The 22,298-nt window shown below is 24.1% G+C and overlaps 1 protein-coding gene across 1 annotated transcript in view; it reads left to right on the top strand.

Moving 5' to 3' along the window:
- Positions 1 to 22,298, top strand: part of LOC100214207 (protein lin-7 homolog C) — a 65,040-nt gene that overhangs the window by 14,751 nt on the left and 27,991 nt on the right. The window contains exons 2-7 of the mRNA XM_065790969.1: positions 952 to 1,002; positions 5,562 to 5,603; positions 9,531 to 9,607; positions 10,191 to 10,262; positions 10,650 to 10,810; positions 18,292 to 18,340. Coding sequence (XP_065647041.1) covers positions 960 to 1,002; positions 5,562 to 5,603; positions 9,531 to 9,607; positions 10,191 to 10,262; positions 10,650 to 10,810; positions 18,292 to 18,340 — 444 coding nt within the window. The 5' untranslated portion in view covers positions 952 to 959. The remainder of the gene's footprint in view (positions 1 to 951; positions 1,003 to 5,561; positions 5,604 to 9,530; positions 9,608 to 10,190; positions 10,263 to 10,649; positions 10,811 to 18,291; positions 18,341 to 22,298) is intronic.

The raw sequence follows: 22,298 nt of genomic DNA, 5'->3' as shown, positions 1-22,298 counted from the left end.
TTGAAACCTGTTCCACACGATGTACAAAATCCAGTTCCCAATCCTCCAGTATGCCTTGATTGCGAAAGCGATGATAATGATGAGGAAAGTCACAGGGAGCAGGAGAGTGATGCATACGAACCTATAGGTGTTGAAAAGGTACCTCATCTTATTGGCCAAGCTGAATTGAACAATTTAGTGAGGGATCTGGGGTTAACGAAGAAGAAAGTAGAACTGCTTGGATCTTGTTTACAACGGAATTTGTTACAAAGCAGAACAATGATTTCACATTTTTGTAATAGACATGTACAGCCTGCTAAATTTTAGGACAGGAATGAAAGTATCTGTTATTGTACTGATATTAACGATTTAATGAAAGAACTGGACTGTGAGTATACTCCAAGTGACTGGTTGAAAGTTGCTTTTGCTCCTCTATTTACATAAAAATTTTTTGTATTGAAATTTAGAAGCATTGACATATTTCTAATGACCATAAAGTGTTAAAATGGTAAATCAAGATGCCAATATAACTTTAAAACCTGACGCGATACATAGTTTTCAATGACATATTTAGAATCAGCAGGTCAAAATGGTCTTATTACACTTAATAGACCTCAGGTAGCAAAAATGTTGTTCCCTAGGGTAGTCTTTTATTTGTATTTTGTTGTTTTTTTCTAAAATTATTTTTGTGAAAATCCTTAGATTAGTTTGTAAACTTTTTGAGTTTTTCGTTTTGGAAATTTTTTTTATTGGTAGTTTAAGAAAAAAAATTAACTTCCCCAAAGCTCCAGAGGGGGCCACCTCCCCAAGGCTCCCGAGGGGCCATCTCCTTAAAGCTCCAAGGCCACTATTAGAACTGCTAAGATTAAATGAATTCAAATTAATTATTTTTTTTAATTTATAAATTTAATTGTAAAATTTGGTTTAATTGTTAAAAATGTGTTTTTAAATTATCATTGAATCTTGATTTAGCTTTTGTTATGGCACTTGCAAATCAAAAGTCAAACAAGTCATTATCTAATGGTAGGAAAAGGTTACACTTAGTTGTTTAAATATTAGCTTTGTTAGTTTATACTATTATTAGTTTACAACATTAATTCACTCATCAGGCTTGGCCAGGAATACATGCGATTTCAAGTAGGGCTGTTTCAAGTAACTTAAGTACTTAAATAATTGTTTAAACAAATCAAGTACTTAAGTAAATTTTTGTTACTTAAGTAAAATCAAGTAATTTTTTTTCTGAATTAAATCAACAGAAAATTGATATTTTATAAAAATTTGTATAAAAGTTGTCAGATTTTCAATTTTGAACCCTAAAATTAAAGTATTATAACTTTTTTAGTTTAAATTTTAATAGTTTTGATATTTTTATATCACACAAAAGTTTAATATTAGATGTAATTTTTCATTGTTCGGAAAATAACTAAACTTAAAATGACTAAGGTTACTTAAGTAATTTTAAAAAAGTTACTTAAATAATTTTTTTCCATTACTTAAACACCCCTAAATTCAAGTCTTTATATGACCACGTAAATAATATTTTGTTTTGACAATTTAACCACGGTTTTTAACAAATGCGCAGAAAAAATTGGTTTAATAATAATTACAGATAAACATGTCGAAAATAAACAACTTGATCTTTACTAACATTTTTATATTAGCAAAAAGCTTTTAAATAAAGTAGCTAATGATTTTAATTAAATTATTATCGAAAGTTGTATAAAGTTTTATTTACATTATTTAATTATATAAAATTTTTATATAAGATAGTATTTATATACTATAAAAGAAATTATATAAAAAAATTTAAATTTTATAAGCGATAAAAATTAAATTTTTAAAAATTTTTTTACTTATAAAATTTAAATTATAAAAATTTAAATTTTATAAGTATGTATTTTTTATTATAAATGTCTTTATATGAAAAAAAAAGTTATATCAACTTTTTTAGTTTTAACAAACTTATCTTAACTATAAAGAAACTTAAACAAACAAGTTTTTTTAAGTTTCTTTATAGTTAAGATAAGTTTTTAGGTGCGTTTTTAAGATGCATACAAATTTTCAAAACATAATAACAGCCGTGACCAAGTTTTAAAATCAAATTGTATTTGTGTGGTCATATTATGACATGAAATCGCACGCCTTCCTGACCCAGCCTGCTCATTTTTTTTTTTTTACATTTTGTTTTCGTTATTTTAAAGATCCCCAAGTGCAGAGACAAGTTGTGTTCATATTAAAGAATATGTTATAAATTTTTTTGATTAAAACTAAATAATTTGATTAAAACTAAAATTGTTGTTTTAGTCAAAGCTTGTCTTCTCCATCTTTTCTTAGTTTTCATAATCTTTATAATATACACCGTAATCTGCAGACTGCATAGATTAATTCATGCAGATTTAATTCATTCAACAGTTTCAATATATGATGCTATTATGGATTTTTTTTAAGATATCGAAGTATTTTTTGTTCATATTAAAGAAATTTCTAAAATTTTTTTGATTAAAACTAAATAATAAATGCATATTAATAAAACTAAAATTTCCGTTTTAGTTAAAGCTTGCCTTTTCAATTTTTTCTTGGTTCTTGAAATTTTTATAAATACGCTGCAATCTGCAGATTGATAATTTATTTCATGCACATTTAATTCATAACAGTTTCAGTAATGTCATCATAGAATTTTTTATTAAAATATCGTGTTTTTTTTTTTAAGAAAGAAGTATTTTTTCTCCTACAATCAGCAAATCATGTTTATTTGTATAATTTTTTACTAAATCCCAAAAAATATTTGTGTTACAATTAAAGATAAAATAATATATTTCATTTTTAGATATATTAGTGTCTTTTATATAGTTGTTAAATTTTTTTAAATAAACATTATTTCTTGAATGTATGATTTTTGTACAAGTAGTATAAAATGTTATATTTACTGTTATATAATCCTATATTTAAGATTCCTCCTTTTTAATGCAAGAGCTAAATAAAATTTCAATTTTTATAGAAAACTCCTAAACATAACATTAGTCGCCTCATTATATATTCTAAATACTGCATCAAATATTGATGTTATTTTTTAATACCTGAAATTTGGTACTGAATTTTTTTTCTCAAACATGTGTTATACATTAAAGCCAGTGACATAATGCTAGTATTTTAAATCAGTGCTGGCCATTTCTAAAAAATCACAAACAGAAAATTGTCCATTATTTTTATAATAATAAAACTGAAAATCTCTTATTCTTATTTTAAACTCCAATTTTCATTTCAAACATTTAATTCTAATCTATATAAATATTTTGTAAACAAAGAATGCTATTCATTAGTAATGTTATCAAAGAATAAATTAAGTTTGAAGCAGAATCACGCACGGAACAGAAAAACACAAATTTTTATAACTAAATAAATAAACTTTAATTCCTTGGAAAATATAAGTTTCAGCAGTAAATTTTTTATTAAATAATATTTTAAATATTAGTAAAGATTTCCAGAAAGTTACAGGATTGCACTATTATCATAGAGTCACAGCAATAGTTTAAATGCAGTTCATGTATGGTCAAGCTCAGAAGTTACCAACGAAAGTTGCAATTTTGTTGATTTAATGTAGTCATTTTTATTAAAACAAATTGCAAGCAAGTATTTCAAGTGAAATATTATATCTATATAACTTATATTTGATATATTTTTATTAAAACAAATTGCTTGCAAGTATTTCAAGTGAAATATTATATCTATATAACTTATATTTAATATATTTTTATTAAAACAAATTGCTTGCAATATTTCAAGTGAAATATTATATCTATATAACTTATATTTAATATCTATATAACTTATATTTAATATCTATATAACTTATATTTAATATCTATATAACTTCTATTTAATATATTTTTTGATGAGAAATAGCAGTCATCAAATATCTCTAGTTTGAGTATAGCGTTTAGAAAATTATCGCATATTTTTCAAACAAAACAAAAAATAACAAAATGATATAAGTTTATATATTTTAATATTCAGGTAGCCTAAAATATGAAAAAAATATTTTTGTTCTTTAAGAAAATAATAAATATGAGTTGTTCTTTAAGAAAATCATAATAGTATGCACATTGTTATAATTCCCAGCTTCTAATTGTAAAAACAAGATAAATAAAAATGGAAATGCCAGTTTTTTTAATAGAAGGAAGACTGAGTTTTACCTTTAAATTTAACAAGTTTTATCTTTAACTAAAAATTTTTATCAATAAATCTTGATAAAAATTTATCGATAAATTTTTTAGTTGAAGATAAAACTTGTTCAATTTAAAAGTAAAACTCTGTCTTTCTTCTTTTTTCTCTCTCCCCTAAACTCTTGAGTGAGCGTGATTTTATATTTTTATTACAAGCTGAATCAGCTTAGTTTGAACGCGCACAAGTCATGTACAAATATTTTTAATACTGATATTGAGCCAACCCAATACCAATATTTTGGTACTTAAAAAAGTCTGGTAATACAGATATTCTGGTATCGGTATTACCAGTATTGGATGCGCTAATTCGGAATCTTTTATATTTTTGTTCAAACGATATGAATTTTCTTTTTAATTTTATGTAGGCCATTTATTGCTAAGAGTTTTTGTCACTTCGTCTGTACCAAATAGTTAAAAGTTAAAAATTAAATTACTAACCAATTAAACTAAAAAGAATTTTATCAACTTATTAAAAAGTTAATAAAAAAGTAAAGGAGTTTTAAATACTTTAGCTAATTGTTTAAAAAATACTATAAAATGTTGCTAAGTGATAAAAAAAATAAATATAAGAAAACAACTAGTTTCTAGATTTAAACTCATTCAATGAAAAAAAGAAATGTATTACTAAAGTAAAATAAACTATTATTTATCAACCCTGCAGATTGCGACGTATTTTATAAAGACTCTGAGAACCAAGTAAAAATGAGTAAAAATGAAGAGGATGAGCTTCAACTAAAATGTTTTATTGATATGTGTTTATTATTTAGTTTTTATCAAAATAATTTAGCCCCAATTTTTTTAAACATTTTTTTAAATATGAACACAACTTGTCTTGTCACTTGGGGATCTCTTTAATGAAAAATAGATATAATTTATATCAATTTTTATCGAATTGTATTTGTTTTATTTATACAAATTTATATTTTTTGTATAATTTATTTTATTAATTATACTATTTATGAAATTACTTTTTACTGCATATTGCTTTCTACCACATACATTGTTGTTTTCAATGGCACTTATATCTTACAATTTAACCAACAACATTTGTATTTATTAACCAACAGCATATATATTTTTCATCCAATTGGATATATATTTTTTAGTTCAACCAATGGTATATATTTTTCAACTAATGGTTTATATATTTTTCAATTCAACCAACAGCATATATGTTTTCAACCAGCATTTATATTTTTCAATTCAACAAATGGCATATATATTTTTGAATTCAATCAACAGTATTTATATTTATCTACCAACGGCATATATATTTTTCAATTCAATCAACAGCATATGTATTTATTAACTTACAGCATATATATTTTTAAATTCAATCAATAAAATATATATTTTTAGATGTTGAAAATGCAATTCAGTTATTGGAAGAGCTTAGTAAAAGTAAGTAACAATAATAGTCAAGTCAGAAAAGTAACAATAACAGAAGATTTTTTACTTTATTTGTTGCTATTTTTTTAATCTTAAAAAGATATTGACAAGTGTTTTTTGTCTAGTACTTTTGTCTATTTAAGTACTTTTTTCTATTTAAAAGTACTTTTGTCTATTTAAAAGTACTTTTGTCTATTTAAAAGTACTTTTGTCTATTTAAAAGTACTTTTGTCTATTTAAAAGTATTTTTGTCTACTTAAAAGTACTTTGTCTATTTAAAAGTACTTTTGTCTATTTAAAAGTACTTTGTCTATTTAAAAGTACTTTGTCATTAATATTTTAAATTTAAATTAAATCAAAGCCAATAAGACAAAAATTTTTTGTCATGTGTCTATTTAAAAGTACTCTGTCATTCATGACTTAAAATCAAAGGACACCAAAGACAATTATACAACAATTTTTTTTTACAATGTTGAGTTTTTACATTACAGTTATTTCTTCCTACTTTTTGTATTAATACTACCAAACTGAAATTTGTATGAAATATATATGAAAAATATTTTTGCGAGCAAAAAACATGTTTCTAAATAAAAAATTGTCGACAGTTTCTATTTAGAAACATGTTTTTAGCTGTTTACCAAAAATTATATTTTGCACTTAAAATGATTGATACAACAACCTCAGACCACTACTAAATATGCTGTTGGCAAGCAGTAAGTAGCATTAAAGTTTTTGAATCACTTTTGTGTATATTTACCATAAACAAAAAATTGTCTTTAAACATATCTTTTAGATATGTTTTAATAAATTTTAAATAATTTGATTAAGTTTTGACAGATTACATTGGAGAATAAACTATATTTTTTTAATTTTAGTTATATTTTTTCAAATAAAGACTTTTATGTTATTATTGCTGTTATGCTATCAATTGTACTTTATTGTACTCTAAAAGTACTGTGGAATTACAAACAATGTTATGGAATGTATGAACATGGGTTACAAACAATGTTATGGAATGTATGAACATGTATTACAAACAATTTTATGGAATGTATGAACATGGATTACAAACAATGTTATGGAATGTATGAACATGGATTACAAACAATGTTATGGAATGTATGAACATGGATTACAAACAATGTTATGGAATGTATGAACATGGATTACAGTAGAATTATGAACTCTTCATAACACATCAAGATTTAACTAACAGAAAAATTTTACTAAAGGAATCTTTAAATAAAAGAGCTAAAATTAAGTTCTGCTAAGTTAAAAGAGCCTTAGAGTAATTGTTAAAATAAAAATCAAAGGAAAATATTTGTAATCTAAGTAGATTATCATATATTTTTTTTCTAGTTGATTTTTATTTTAAAGCTTAGTGTCCATGTTTCCTCGCTTGTGTGGTTTGCACAAGCTTCCATAATGGTATTTTCTTATTTAAATAAGGCGTGAACAAGTTAAAGAATTTTTTTATAATAGGATAACCTGGTGTTTTTTCGCAGATCAGAACTGAGTCGAACTTTTTCGCAGATCAGAACTGAGAACTTAATGGACTTAAAAGAAAATAAAAGGAGTATTTTTATTGTGATACCACCAAGTAGATTACTATCTAAGGTTTAGGAGCTTCTTCTACCCTACCCTTATTCTTCTGCCCTACCCTTATGCTATACCCTTATTCCAACATTTTATAAATATTTTTCTTGAAATAAATTATAAAAAGAGAAATAATAAATGTATAAAAATAAACATTAAGTTTTTCAAAAAATACTTTATGCTGAGGGGTTATGGAAATATGCTTAATAATTAGGAAAACAGCTTATTTAAAAGTTTTTGACTGATTTGTCTAAAGAAGGAATCTATAAAAGGTAAGAATTATTTCAATTTTAAACAAGTTTTTCTATTGAAAATTAAATAAGAAAAAATAATTATTTTTATTAGTTTAAATTTATTATTTTTAAAATAATGTTTGTTTCTTAGTGGTTATACCAAGTAATTAATCTTGTTTAAAAGTATTTTATTGGCTTTAATTTGCAAACCTTGTAAACAAAAGATTTTCCCAAAACATACTGTAAAGTATGTTTTGGGAATAACAGGTGAAAGGTTTGGGATTAACAGGTGGAAGGTTTGGAATACTTAATAATTATTAATATGGTGGAAAAAATAACATGTGGAAAAATTGTATAGTTCAATTACTAACTACACTTTTTTTTAGCTACACAATGATCCTCAAACAGAAACAAAGGTTTCAACTTTATTCTGTCATTTAAAGAGGTTATGTAGTGGTAATCTATGATGGTAAGAGGTGGATTAGCATCGTAACTAATATCAACATGAAAAGAGGTGGATCAGTATCGTAACTAATATCAACATGTAAAGAGGTGATACTGAACTAGCCTCAAAGAGATGAAATTTAACAGGGGTGTTTTGAGATATTCAATCTTAAGTTAGGTTATATAAATTAGTTGTTTTTATGTTCCACTCTTATTTTAGTGTTCTAAATGCATCTTGCCAGCATTAATTTAGTATAAGCCAGCAGTTTCACTTTGGCGGCAAGCTTTTCCATACTTGTTTTCATTGTTAGTTTAAGCAATGAAAAAAAAATTTGGACAATCTAATTTAATTAGACTAATTAGAACACTTAAAATTATTTTTTTTAAAAAAGATTACATGAAAAAAAGGATGGCCCAGGTAAAAATCAGAAAAGAGCATTTTTATGAAATTTTTATTTGGTGATAAAAAGTAAAAATTTATTTTCACCTGATGAAATATTCTTTTCTTTTTTCTGTTTTCTGTGGTTGTTTGCCAAAAATTTGTTCACAATTGTTAAAGTTTGTGCTTTGCACAGGCCAAATCAAAGTTATGACTTGATAAATACAAATCATGATAAATGCAAATCATGATAAATGCAAATCATGATAAATACAAATCATGATTAATACAATGATAATGAATTGATAATGCAATGAAATACATGATAATGAAATACAGTGGTAATGAATACAATAGATAAATACAAATATAACATGATGAATACAAATGATAAATACAAATATCAAAAAGTTATTTAGTCTTGCAGACTCAGTTCCTCAAAAATGTGATATATACTTATATGTTAAATAAAAGTTCAAAAGGAAGTGTCACTTATTATATAAAATGTATATATATTATATATATATATATATATATATATATATATATATATATATATATATATATATATATATATATAAACTTATGTTAAAATATAACTGAAAGTAAAATTACTTTTAACCTTAGCAAAATCAAAAGAATTAATATATTAATGCAATGTGCAATAAAGTTTTGTACTGTCCTTGTTAACTATAAAATAAATGATCTCCAACTACCATCTATGTTATCTAGTTTATAAATGATCTCCAACTACTATCTATGTTATCTAGTTTATAAATAATCTCCAACTACTGTCTATGTTATGTTTAACAAGTGACATTGACACTAGTTATTAATTCTGCATACAAAAAATTACATACAAAAATTAGTAATAAGTTGTCATTAAAGTAAAATCTAAAAATAAAAATGTTTCAAGCCACAATTAAGTAACATTTTTTTCTTGGTTCAATGTAACTTAACAATTAAGTTAATCTACATTAACAACTTAACTTAACAATTAAGTGCATTTCACTTAATTGTTAAGTTGTGTATAACCTATATTATTAAACCTATGTTCTTAAACCTATATTCTCTAACCTAATGCATATGGTCTTAATACTAAATAAATTTAGTCTTGAACCATTTGTAGTTGGAAATCATTTCAATTTAAGGAAATTTATATAGTTGTTTATATCCAACTTTTTAAACACCAGTTTTTATTGTCTTTTCATTTTTTTATTATAATTTTTGGTCTTCAATATTTAATTTTTTTTAATTTATATTTTATAGACTTTTTACATTTTATAGAACTAGACCTGCCAGGGCGTAAACTTGAGAATTTAAAAACAGTTTTAGAAAGCACTTTTTGCCGATCTGTTATAGAGGTATATTTCCTACTAATTTTTATTTTATTTCTATTAATTTGATTTTTAAATATTTGGTTTATTTTTTTCTATATTTTACATATTCCATAAAATTATTCTAAAATTATTTTAATAAGAGATTCGATTTTGTTTCTTTCACATGTTTTTAAACTATTTATTGCTTAAAAAGATTTATTTTGTCTTCTTTAACCTTTTCCTTGCTAATGTATATTTAAATCAGTCTTCAATCAGAGTAACACCTCATGTTAATTTTTGGTCAAAATTGAGTTAAACATTAAATTGTTGGTGAAGGCTAGACGCATAACAAAATTTTATTTTGGTAGAGTTCGCTTACAAACCCCTGTTGAAGCATATAAAATAAATTCAAAAAATATATGATGTTAAATTATGGACCAGTTGCGTTTTTTTATTTCCAAAAAGTTTACTCTTTTGGATATGAGGTATTTCTCAAATGACCGTTTCATTTATTTACATGTGTTAATATTTAATATATTTGTTTACAAGCATTATTAAACTATTATACTTTTAAATGTAGATAACATTCATATGAGAGTTATTAGTTTATGTATTTGTTGGTTGACAGGTATATGAGAATGTTTATCAAACAGTTGATTTCAATACCAATGAAGAAGTTCGGGCAAGTGCTACTGCAAAAGTATTTTCTTAATTATTTGTTTTTAATTTTTATTGTATATTACATTAGTTGGATAAATAATAAATTGTGAAAAACATTCGAGTACTTTTAAGATTAAAAAAAATAATGAAAGTTTATTTACTAGGATTAGGGGGATAACAGGATATATTGAGTATTCAATATCACTATATTTTTGTTTTGTTTTTTGTTAAGTTAGTGAGAGTTTAGCTTAATGAATAACTAATTAGCATTAATTTAAAAAATTATTTAGCATTAATTTCATAAGAATTAATGATATTTCAATAAGAATAATAATTTCTTAGTTATAAATAATGTCTTTCAATTAATTTCCTTATTTCAAAAATTTATCTTTTTAACTGTTAAAACTCTTTCTTTATACTGTTTCAGGCTACTGTTGCAGCATTTGCTGCTAGTGAAGGTTATTCGCATCCAAGAGTTGTAGAAATTCCAAAAACTGAGGAAGGTTTGGGTTTTAATGTAATGGGTGGGCGTGAACAGAATTCTCCAATATATATATCAAGAATCATTCCTGGAGGTGTTGCGGATAGGTATTTTACTTCCTATATTTATATATACATTTACAAGGTTATAACTATACATCTATCCTTAATATAGTCTATGGCTTAAAAGAAATTCAGTATTAATTCAGTATTAATTATATTCTCATTTTTAATCAAGTATTTCCTGATAGGTTTATATTTAAAGTAAAATAAATTAAATTAAAAATGATTAATAAAAATAACTAAATTAAACCCATTGGATAATTAACAATTAATTAGTTGCATACAAATGGTGTTTTTCCTTCTGTACCAGAACTTTGCTCAATTTTGCAAGAAGTGATTATTAGAAACTTTTTTTCTTTAATAAGTTGTGTTTTGTTTAGATGTGTGGAATAAATTTTTTACATGTTTTTTCTATTTACACCTAATATATAGGCTTCGGCAGGAATGGCAGGTTATTCCTGGCAAATATGCCTGTGCCCACCTCCACCCCCATGTGGTTTAGTTTACATAACAAAATAAAACTTTTTTCAAACAGTGATAACTATTCTGTATTATTATATTTGTATAATGTTATAAGTTAAATAATATGTTAAAAAGCAGGTGAAATACATGTGCAAAAGAATTTAACATTTTGATTTTCTGTATTTAATACAACAACATATTCATACAACTAAAGTTCACTCAAGAGTAAAGAACTAAATTGAAACTAAAACATTAAAAAAAACACGCACACAATATGAAACACATAAAAATGGCAACAAAAAAAAAATGTAACTGAAAACTATTAGATTAACTTTACAAGTATCATTCAACATCTCATAACTCATTCAATGTTTAGTTACAAGTCTTTTTAAACAAGTATCCAACTCATTCAATGTTTAGTTACAAGTCTTTTTAAACAATTCGTTCCTCTTATTCTTATAGTTCATTTGTTAAAATTTTCATATTTGATAACATTTTTATTCACAAAGTCTTTTGTGCTAAAAAATATCCCATCCTTTTACTGTGACTGTTCCTAAGTGCTCCGAAAATTCTTATTCATCTAGTTTTTTTCCTTAAACATCAGTTCTTTGGAATTTGCTTCCTTCATCTTGTTTTCCTGATTCATATAATTTCCAATCTTTTAAGTTATCTTGTTTTTTATTCAATCGTTATCTTGTTCTTTAAACCTCATCTTTTTTCTTCCAGTAACTTCCAACATAGCAATAGTGGTTGCTTGCAGCCTTGTTGGAAGTGAAAATTTTGAAAAAAAAAAAGAAAAAAAGAAAAAGATAAACAAATGTACTTTTGTAAAACAACAATATATTATATAACAGTATTTTTATATTATTGTTGTACTAAAATGATTGCCTGAAATGACTAAAATTGTAATCTTGACCTCCCAAAATGAATTCTTGCCCATGAACCATGTGACCAACATGACCGGTTGAAAAAAAGTTTGAGTTTTAAAAAATGTTTGACAAAAACTGACCTGAAACAATTTTAACGCATGTTCATCAGGACTACACAAATGCTGTAAGTTTCAGAGCTGCAGCTTGTCTGGAAGATAGTGAAAAGTCCATCTCAAGATTCTGTTCAAAAAGTGGGGCACGTGCCCCACCCCCTCCCCTAGTGTCTTGGGCCCTTTTTTAATTTTAAAATGCTTGTTTATCAACACTAAAAAAATACAGAAATTTTCATAGCTCTAGCTAGTCTGAAAGGTAGTGGAAAATGTATTGCAAGATTCCGCTATAAAAAAGTGGGGCCTGTGCCCCGTTATTTATATTTGGAAATCCATATACTTGCAGATCAAAATTCTTATGTTTTGTGAAAAATCATAAAATTTAGAATAATGTGTAAAAAAGATTTTTTTGATATCATCAAGGCCACGTGGGCTTCTTGAGCATCAAAATCAGGTAAATAAAAAATTGCCTAAATTTATTTAAATTGATAATTACAGGTACTTAAAAATATTTTTTTATATTTTTGATTATTTCATTGGATTCTTCAATCCTGAAAATAGTCAGGTACAAATTTTTAAGTCAAAATATCAAATATTTTTAAAGCTATGTGACTTGGAACCTTTAAACAAAGTTCTTAATTCTGAGAGGACAAGAGGGGCCTGGCCAAGATCAGTTGAAAGTGAAATGATCATATTTCAGGATCCTCTTGGAGCTAGAAGCTAAAATTTTCAAGAATTTCTTGTTTTACTAAGTACTCTCAACTGTATAAAAATCAGCAAAATCTGAGATGTATGGTGACATGGCCTGGCTCAATTGACATGGAATTACCCTGTTGTATGTAGCTAAGAACTTTCTTCAAATTTTTTTTTTTAAATTCAATGTTTTTATTCATTTTTCTCATAGCTTTTCCTGCCAATTGTGAAGTTATTGCAATGAGTGAATTATTTTTGAATAAATTTAAAATTATCAATTGCACATTAGAACTTTTTTTTTTCCTATTATTGAATTGTAATAGAATCATTAAACATCAACCCATCAAAATGGTGGAGACTAAAATAAGACAAACAACACTTTTATTTGTAACACAAGCAGGGCCAGAGTTAAAATTACCTATTAAAAAAAAAACTCTACAATAGAAATTCTATAAACTTATATTTGAAAATACATTTTTAGTTAAAACTTCGTTTTAAATAACTTAAAGTTTTAGTAGCATTACATAAAACAATTTCTCTTAGTATTAAGTATTCAGTTTTTATTTTTTGAATATTTCTTAAAAATTGTTTTCATATTTAAAAAAAAAAATTCAGCAATAAATTTCTTGGATGTTATCAAACTTCCTTTTTTAATTGAATGAAAACCTATGCATACGAGAATTTTTTAAAACTATTAACATTAGCAGATAGTTAAAATGCTTGTTATTTGCAAGTTTCCATTTCCATAAAAATAAAAAATTTTGACCATTCAAAAAAACAATTAACCATCAATTCTATGTGTAAGCTGGTCGAATTGACTGCTCGCCTTTGATTTCTTATTTTTCATGCTGACTCCCAGAACAAAATAAAAGTTCAGTGAAAATATCAAAACATTATTTTAATTTCTTGGAAAGATCTCTGTGCAAGACTGTCTAGGGGAGCAGTCCGCGTAGCCCACAAAGTCCAATATACATACTTATTGAATATAGATACTAAATATTCAGCTTCATATTAACAATATATGGATATATATATATATATATATATATACATATATATATATATATATACATATATATATATATATATATATATCAGGCCTTGTTAAGAAGCGTTATGCAGCTCGCACTTTGCCTGCGAAAAGGCGATTTGCCTACGTGTTCAGCAGTTTTGCGCTACGCAAAAACTTTTATCTTTAAGAATATTTAAATTATCTTTTGATGTCGTTAATGTGACCTTTATTCTAGCAACCAGACAATCTCTAATGGCCTTATTATAAAAGGACAAAAATAGACTTCGACAAAGCACTAATTGCAACAATTTTAATTACAACTATCAAAAATGAATTGTCTATAAAAAATGTTTGTCTTTCTAGACAATCATTTTAAAAACGGACACTAAATGAACAATCTCGATTTTTTAATGAGGTATAGAAGATCTATTTAATATATAGTTTGGACTTATAACGAGTAATTAAATTTTCACTGCAGCATCGTTTCAAAAACTAAAAACGAGCGCAAAATTAAAAATACAATTTTTCTAACAGAAGTTCATTTTTTAATTTTTTGTCAAATCAATATTTCTGGTTTTATGAAATCAAGTAAATTTAGACAAAATCATAGACACCAAATAGACAAAAAAATATGCTTTGTAGACTTATGAAGTGAAAATTATTTTTTAACTGAGCAATCTTAGGACACCATCAAAAATTTGATAGACACAACAAGGACAAAAAATTAAACATTTGTTGTGTCCATTACAACATACAGAATTTTCTATGTCTGTGTTGTAAGTCTATCCATAGACTAGTCTGGTTACTACTTTATTCAGAAGAAAAAAAGTCATAAGTAAAAGCATTTAATTGCAAACTAATAGATTTTTTGTTAAAGAAACAATTTGTTTAATAATTTTTTTGTTGTTGTTAAAAATTAGTTGAAAAAAATAAAGTGTATTAAGTTTTATCTTAAGAAATGAAATATATAAATTCCTTTTAAAAATTTTAAAAATTTTAAAAAGTTATTTTTTGTCATAATAGTTTAAAAAATGCACGATTTATTTTGATGTAAATATTTTATCAATAAGATATTTTGTTTATTGTTAATTCAATAACGTAAAGTTTTAATGACGCTTGTTTAATTTATGAAAATAAATTATGATCACAAATATGTTATCAGTAACTGATAAATAATAAAAAAAAACTTTTTATTGTTTAAAAACATTATTAAAAAAAGTTCACAAAATAAATAAGAAAAAATTTATTAACAGTTAATTAAATAACCAAAAACCAACTGTAAAATTATAAGAAAATAAAGAAATATTATTTTATGTTTTATGAAAAAATATTTTTTTAAAAATAAAATTCAGTTCATATTTAAAAAAAATAATAAAAATGATTTTTCAAATAGGAACTTAAATTTTATTTGTAATTTTTGTTATAGTGAGAAAAAAAAAACTGTATGATTTTTAACGCGTTAATAAAATAATTTTAATTACAATGCGGTAATTGAAAAGACGCTAGTGACGCAATATAACTTCTAACAAGACAAAATATATTTACTGAATTGAGTTACTTAGAAATGCGTTACGCGTTTTCGTTACGCAGCGAAATCTTGTAACAAGACCAGATATATATATATATATATATATATATATATATATATATATATATATATATATATATATATATATATATATATATATATATATATATATATAAATAAATATATATATATATAAATATATTATATATATATATATATATATATATATATATATATATATATATATATATATATATATATATATATATCAGAAATAAGTAAAATATACATACTTATTGAATATAGATATTCTAAATATTCAACTTCATATTAGCAATATATAGTAGTAAGGTTAGATTAAGGGGTTGTAGTGTTAGGGGTGTGACACTCTTCCATTACCAATTTTTAGTTAGGTCAGTTTGGTCAGTGAGTTTTTGATTTTTCTTTTTAAAAACAAAGAAACACAGTTGGACCTCAATTGGTCAGTGTATGTACATTTAAGTTTGTGTTGGTCATATGCATTTAAAAATGTGATTTCCCAAATTTAAATCTTTTCTAATATATATATATAGCAATTGTTTTTTAAACAAGATAAGTTATAACTTTTTATATTACAGTTATTAATTAACTGTAATGTAAAAAGTTATAACTTTTGTAGTTTAAAAAACAATTGCTATATAAGTAAAATTTTGAATAACTTGGTAAGTCTCACCAATTTACTCAAACTTTTGTTATCTCAAGCTGTTTCATTTGGTTTCTTGAAATCGTCTAGTTCATTATTATTATAATTCCCTGGTTAAGTTGAACCTCAGATAACTTAAACTTTGTTAAAGGGATCCCAATCCTCTGAGGCATGTTGTGCTCATATTAAAGAGAATGATAAAAAAAAATTTGGGCCAAATTTTTTTGATTAAAGCAAAACAATAAATGCATACCAATTAATCAATCAAAATTAATTGTATTAGGCCAAATAGTCTTCATAATATATGCTACAATCTACAGACTTGATAATTTATTCAAGCACGTTTATTCCTAAGAGTTTTAGTACATGGCGTTATTGAAAAAAAAAAAAAATCAATCTTTTAAACAAACAAAAAAATCAATGACATCAGGTACTAAAACTCTTTAGGAATAAAACACGCTTGAATAAATTATCAAGTCTGTAAATTGCGGCATATATTATGAAGACTATTTGGCCTAATACAATTAATTTTTCTTGATATGCATTTATTCTTTAATTTTGATCAAAAAAATTTAGCCCAAGCGTTTTTTTATCATTCTCCTTAATATGAACACAATATGCTTCGGCAGTTTAGGACCTCTTTAAGTTTAACCTTAAAAATTTCTTGAGTTTTACTAGAACTTTTTGTATATTTTTTTATATTGTCTTGTTGCTTCTATATTTTTTTGTTGTATTTGTTGATATAAATAAATTAGATCATTACCAGACATAAAATCATGCTATCATAAAACTTTATCAAAATAAATCATAATAAAATATAACAGAGAATAATCTATCATTTTAAAATGAATTTTCACAGCATTTTTGTTTTAAAAAAAATTTCGTAAGTTGATGTCATGCATTTAATTAAAATTATCTAAATATTGCTGTTATGTTTTATATAGGACTCTATACACCTATCAAAGCTTCTTTTTTTTGTTGTTGCACTTTATACACCTATTAAAGTTTTTTTTTGCACTCTATGCACATATCAAAGCTTTTTTATCAATAATAATCATTTACAATCACGCTCAGGTTAACATCGCTGTTTGATATCCTGCTCATTATTCAGAGATGGGCCCCAGGTCAAAATATCTCTTTGTATACTTTTGGATAAAATATACTTTTGGACTTTATTAGCTGGCACATAAAAATGAAACTATTATACTACATTAGTTATTATTAAAATGAAATAATATTCTAATATACAAGTTCTTTAAAACATTATTATAAATGTATAATTCTTACATAAATTGTATAAGATAAATTTAAGAACTTCAGTTTCAAAACTTTCCATTAGCTCCTCTTTTAGCAACCTTCATTTCATCAAACTTACTGTGAGCTTCTTTCCTTGTAATGGTTTAATGCTATATCTTTTAAATAATTTATTAACTTTCCAGGCAATAAGACTTTAACTTCACCTAACATTAAAAAATAAAGAAACAACTTCTATTGATCTTAAATCCGTTAATTAAATGATAGCTTTTGAGTATTTTGAATTATATCTAAATCCATCATCAGTCTCAAACTACTAAAAAATCATTAAAGTACTAAATATAAAAAAAATTTAAGTAGAAGATTTGTTGTTATAAAATTTTAGCTTTGCTAAAAAAAAGACTTGTTATTATGTGCTTTAAATCTAAAATTGTTGTGTCAAAGTGTTTTGCCATTTATATATTAACCTTGATGCGAACTGTTGAACTTCATGACCTTATTTTTGGCTTATGCATAGCAGAAACATAACTTTTTAGTCTCATTATTTATTTAATACTTACATGGTTACTCCAATATAATATTTATCATGAAGTGCTTAATAGTGAATTTTAGGCTTTTTGTCTTGAGTTCAAATATGGGAATACTTGCTTAAAAAAAGTGTTTTGCTGTTTTATAAAGAAAAGATTTTGTATTTTTATTTGTTTGTATTTTTATTTGATTGTATTTTTGTTTGATTGTATTTTTATTTGATTGTATTTTTGTTTGATTGTATTTTTATTTGATTGTATTTTTGTTTGATTGTATTTTTATTTGATTGTATTTTTATTTGATTGTATTTTTATATTTTTACTCTAATAAAAAGAATTAAAGTATTTATTGATTTTGTATTTTAAACTCTTGAATCTTAAACATTTAGACATGGAGGATTAAAAAGAGGAGATCAGTTGCTTGCTGTTAATGGTGTAGTAAGTTTTTTTTATTTTATTATTGTTACATGTATTACTTTCATTGCATGCAATATTTTCATATTATATTTTTTGTATGCAATATTTTTGTTATGTCTATTATAGTAAACATAACATCAAAATTGTTGCAAGATAATTTGTCAACAACAAAAATTTTAAAAGTTCTGAAAATTGGATATATTATATACTATATATTGGATATTTACTATCGCGGAAATTCCCAATGAATTTAAAATTTCCAAAATTCAATTTAAAAAAGGAGTGTTTTAAATTTTTAAAAAAGTTTAAATTTAAAATTTTTAAATATATCTAAATAAAACTTAAAAGTTGTTTAAAAAAACGAGAACAAGAAAAGCAGAAAAAAATTTATTTAACTGTTTGTTTTTTCATTTAAAAAAAAAAATTATTTCATAATTGATGGTGAAAATATTTTTTCCACATGAACTATTTCAAAAGACTGTTTAAATAATGCAATTGAAACATTATTTATGTGGTGAAACGCTTAGATGAAATTGCCATTTTGCGTGTAAAATTTACATGGCGTAATGCTTCTTAACAAGCCTATATATATATATATATATATATATATATATATATATATATATATATATATATATATATATATATATATATATATATATATATATATATATATATATATAGATCTATAGTTTGTTGGCTTTGGGAAGAGCGGAAGGAAAAAAGTGATTCTTACGCCAACATATACGTCACTTTTAATTACTTTTAACTTGCGTCCAACATTTCCGTGTTGGACGAAAGTAAAAACCATTAATTTAATTACAAATTAATCGTTTTTTAAAAAAACCACAAAAACGCAAATTTAATTGACCAGAATGTTTTTAAAAACATTCTGAATGTTTTTAAAACATTTTAAATGTTTTTAACAATATAAACAATGTTTTTATTTAAATTTTTTTTAATAAAATGTTTTTATTTTTATTTTTTTTAATAAAATGTTTTTATTTTTATTTTTTTTACTGTAAATCATGCGCGGAGTGTTGCTACATCGACTATCTTATAGCCTGACTCGCAAGGGAGTGCTGCTACATCGACTGACAAATAGCCTGACTCGCAAGGGAGTGCTGCTACATCGACTGACAAATAGCCTGACTCGCAAGGGAGTGCTGCTACATCGACTGACAAATAGCCTGACCCGCAAGGGAGTGCTGCTACATCGACTGAGGGTTTGGTTGGGGCAGGCAGTCTATCATTTTAAAAAAAAAAAATTCCGGTCTTGCATTTTAATTTTTACTTTTTGTCAACAAAATATGGAAAAAACTTTCGGACAACATCTAAGGGTTCTATATATATATATATATATATATATATATATATATATATATATATATATATATATATATATATATATATATATATATATATATATATATATATATATATATATATATATATATTTATATATTTATATATATATGTATATATATTTTGATATTTATATATATATATTTTTATATTTATATATATATATATATATATATTATTTATATATATATATTTATATATATATATATTTATATATATATATATGTATATATATATGTGTGTATAATATATATATATATATATATATATATATATATATATATATGTATATATATATATATATATATATATAAATATATATAGGCCTTGTTTTTAAAAAAAACTTAATGCATTAGCCTATCGCAATGTTTGATGTCAAAAAATCTCTTTATTTTTATATTTTTTAAAGACATTTTTAAAGACATTAACTTTTTTAAATTACTGCAATAATATTAATTACAGCAAAATGAGTTAAATGTTATTTAATGGCTTTTTTATTATTTTTATAATGGAATGTTTATTTTCTCTTTTTTTTTTAATAGTAAATAGTTAAATTTAATATTGCATTTTTAAAAACGTTTCCTATTACTCTACTACTATTGGTATTAACAAATTTCTTTTCTGGACATTTGCATAAATGAATTGAAATATGTTAAATTTTTGAATTTTTAAAATGATTATTTCTTAAATTACTAATTGCTGTTTTGCAACTACAAATGATTTTTTATTTAAAAAAAATTAGAGAGTAACAAATAAAAAAATTACGTTAATTTATTTACTTTATTTATTAAAAGTTTATTAGTCTATTATTTTATTATCAAAATTATATTGCTGTATATATCGTTTATTAAAAAATAATGGCTGCGGTTTAACTTGCGTTATAAAAAAAAAAGTTTAACTTACGTTTTGCGCAAGTTTTTGATGCAGCTGTTTATTTAAAATTTAATTTTGAGTAAAAAAAAAATGTGTAGGAAGGAAAACCGAAAAAGCAATTGCGATAAAAATAAGCTATTTTTTTTTAGAACAAATAAAATTTCAATATTAAATAATACTTGGTAATATTTTTAAACAAATTTGACAGTTAAGTTAAACCAAAGCATTAACTTAATTAAATTTAAATACATTTTTTAAATCAAAATTAAATTATATATATTTTTAAATCTAAATTAAATATACATTTTTTTATTAGAATAAATAATATTTTTATTAAATTAGTTTTAAATTAAATCATATATTATTTATCAGAATCAAGTTATGTTTTTATGATCTTTGCTTCAAGCCTAAAAAATCGATCATTACAGTAAAATAAAAATAAAATTAAAATAAACTTTTAATTTTATTTGAGTTTTTTTCATTAGTAAATAACGCTTATATCAAACTTTTGTAAAATTGTCATTCAAACTTTTGTAAAAAATATTTTTACATAAATGTCATTCAAAAGTTAAGGTGACTTTTTTAAAAATTAATTACTTTTTTTATCTTACCACTTATAGATTAATATAAAAGTTAAAAATGATAAAAAGTTGCTTAACCAAAATCGATTAATGCTTACATAAAACCGCTTAAGACGTGCGTAAATCGCTCTATGTGTACGCTTTAAATATATGTATATGTATAGCAGATAAAGGACTAACCACCACCCTTCTCTAAGACGTTAGCAAACTAATTTAAAAAAAACTATCACTTTCAAAGTGTTTAGATTGGTAATAAACAGCCTAACCTCTTGTTCTTCATCAACCGAAAAGTAAACTCACCTATTACCCCCATCTTTACACTTAATAACATTCTCAACCAACTCAACAAACTAATGATAGGGTGGTCAGGACAGATGATCTTTCTCCGCTTTTACTCAAATCTGCTCACCCCATTTACTCAAATCTGCTCACCCCATCAATTTGTATTCTATTTAACCGCCTCATAGAAAGTAGTTACCTAATTGACCAATGGAAATCAGCAAACATAATACCAATTTCTAAAATATCTAATTCGCATCCAATGACTACCGTCCAGTTACCATTACATCCGCATTATACAAAGTTTTTGAACGCATTATTACTAGTTTCATTATCCATCACACCAAGCGACCTCTACCTGCCACAAAACATTAGGAGCTTCACTGCCTTTTCAATACATATATGATATGTTTGCTTGCATTTTTGGCAACCTTTTTTTTTAGTATTTAATGATGGATAAAATTGTACAACTCATTACTTGTAATGCTATTCAATTTTAAATAAGGATTTATAAATTAATATATATATATATATATATATATATATATATATATATATATATATATATATATATATATATATATATATATATTAAGGTGGTTCAAAAAACAACTTTTTTTAAAATAGTCTGCTGCACTTAACTAAATGTGTTCTATATAATACAAAAACACTAGGTTTAAAATTTTTTTGAATAAAAAATATTTTTAGGAGTGCCTCAAGACCCATATTTTGAAAAAAAAAGTTTTTCTAAAGTATGTCAACCTGGTACTCAAAAGAAGCGAAATTAAATCAAAAATATCGACTCTTTTTATTTTAATCTAAAAAACAATAGTTTTTAGGCGATTATATCTGAAAAGAATTTTTTATTATCTTTTTTATAA

The sequence above is a fragment of the Hydra vulgaris genome, chromosome 02 (genome assembly GCF_038396675.1).
Source record: "Hydra vulgaris chromosome 02, alternate assembly HydraT2T_AEP".
Taxonomy (NCBI): domain Eukaryota; kingdom Metazoa; phylum Cnidaria; class Hydrozoa; order Anthoathecata; family Hydridae; genus Hydra; species Hydra vulgaris.
This window is presented reverse-complemented; position numbering and strand designations above follow the sequence as displayed.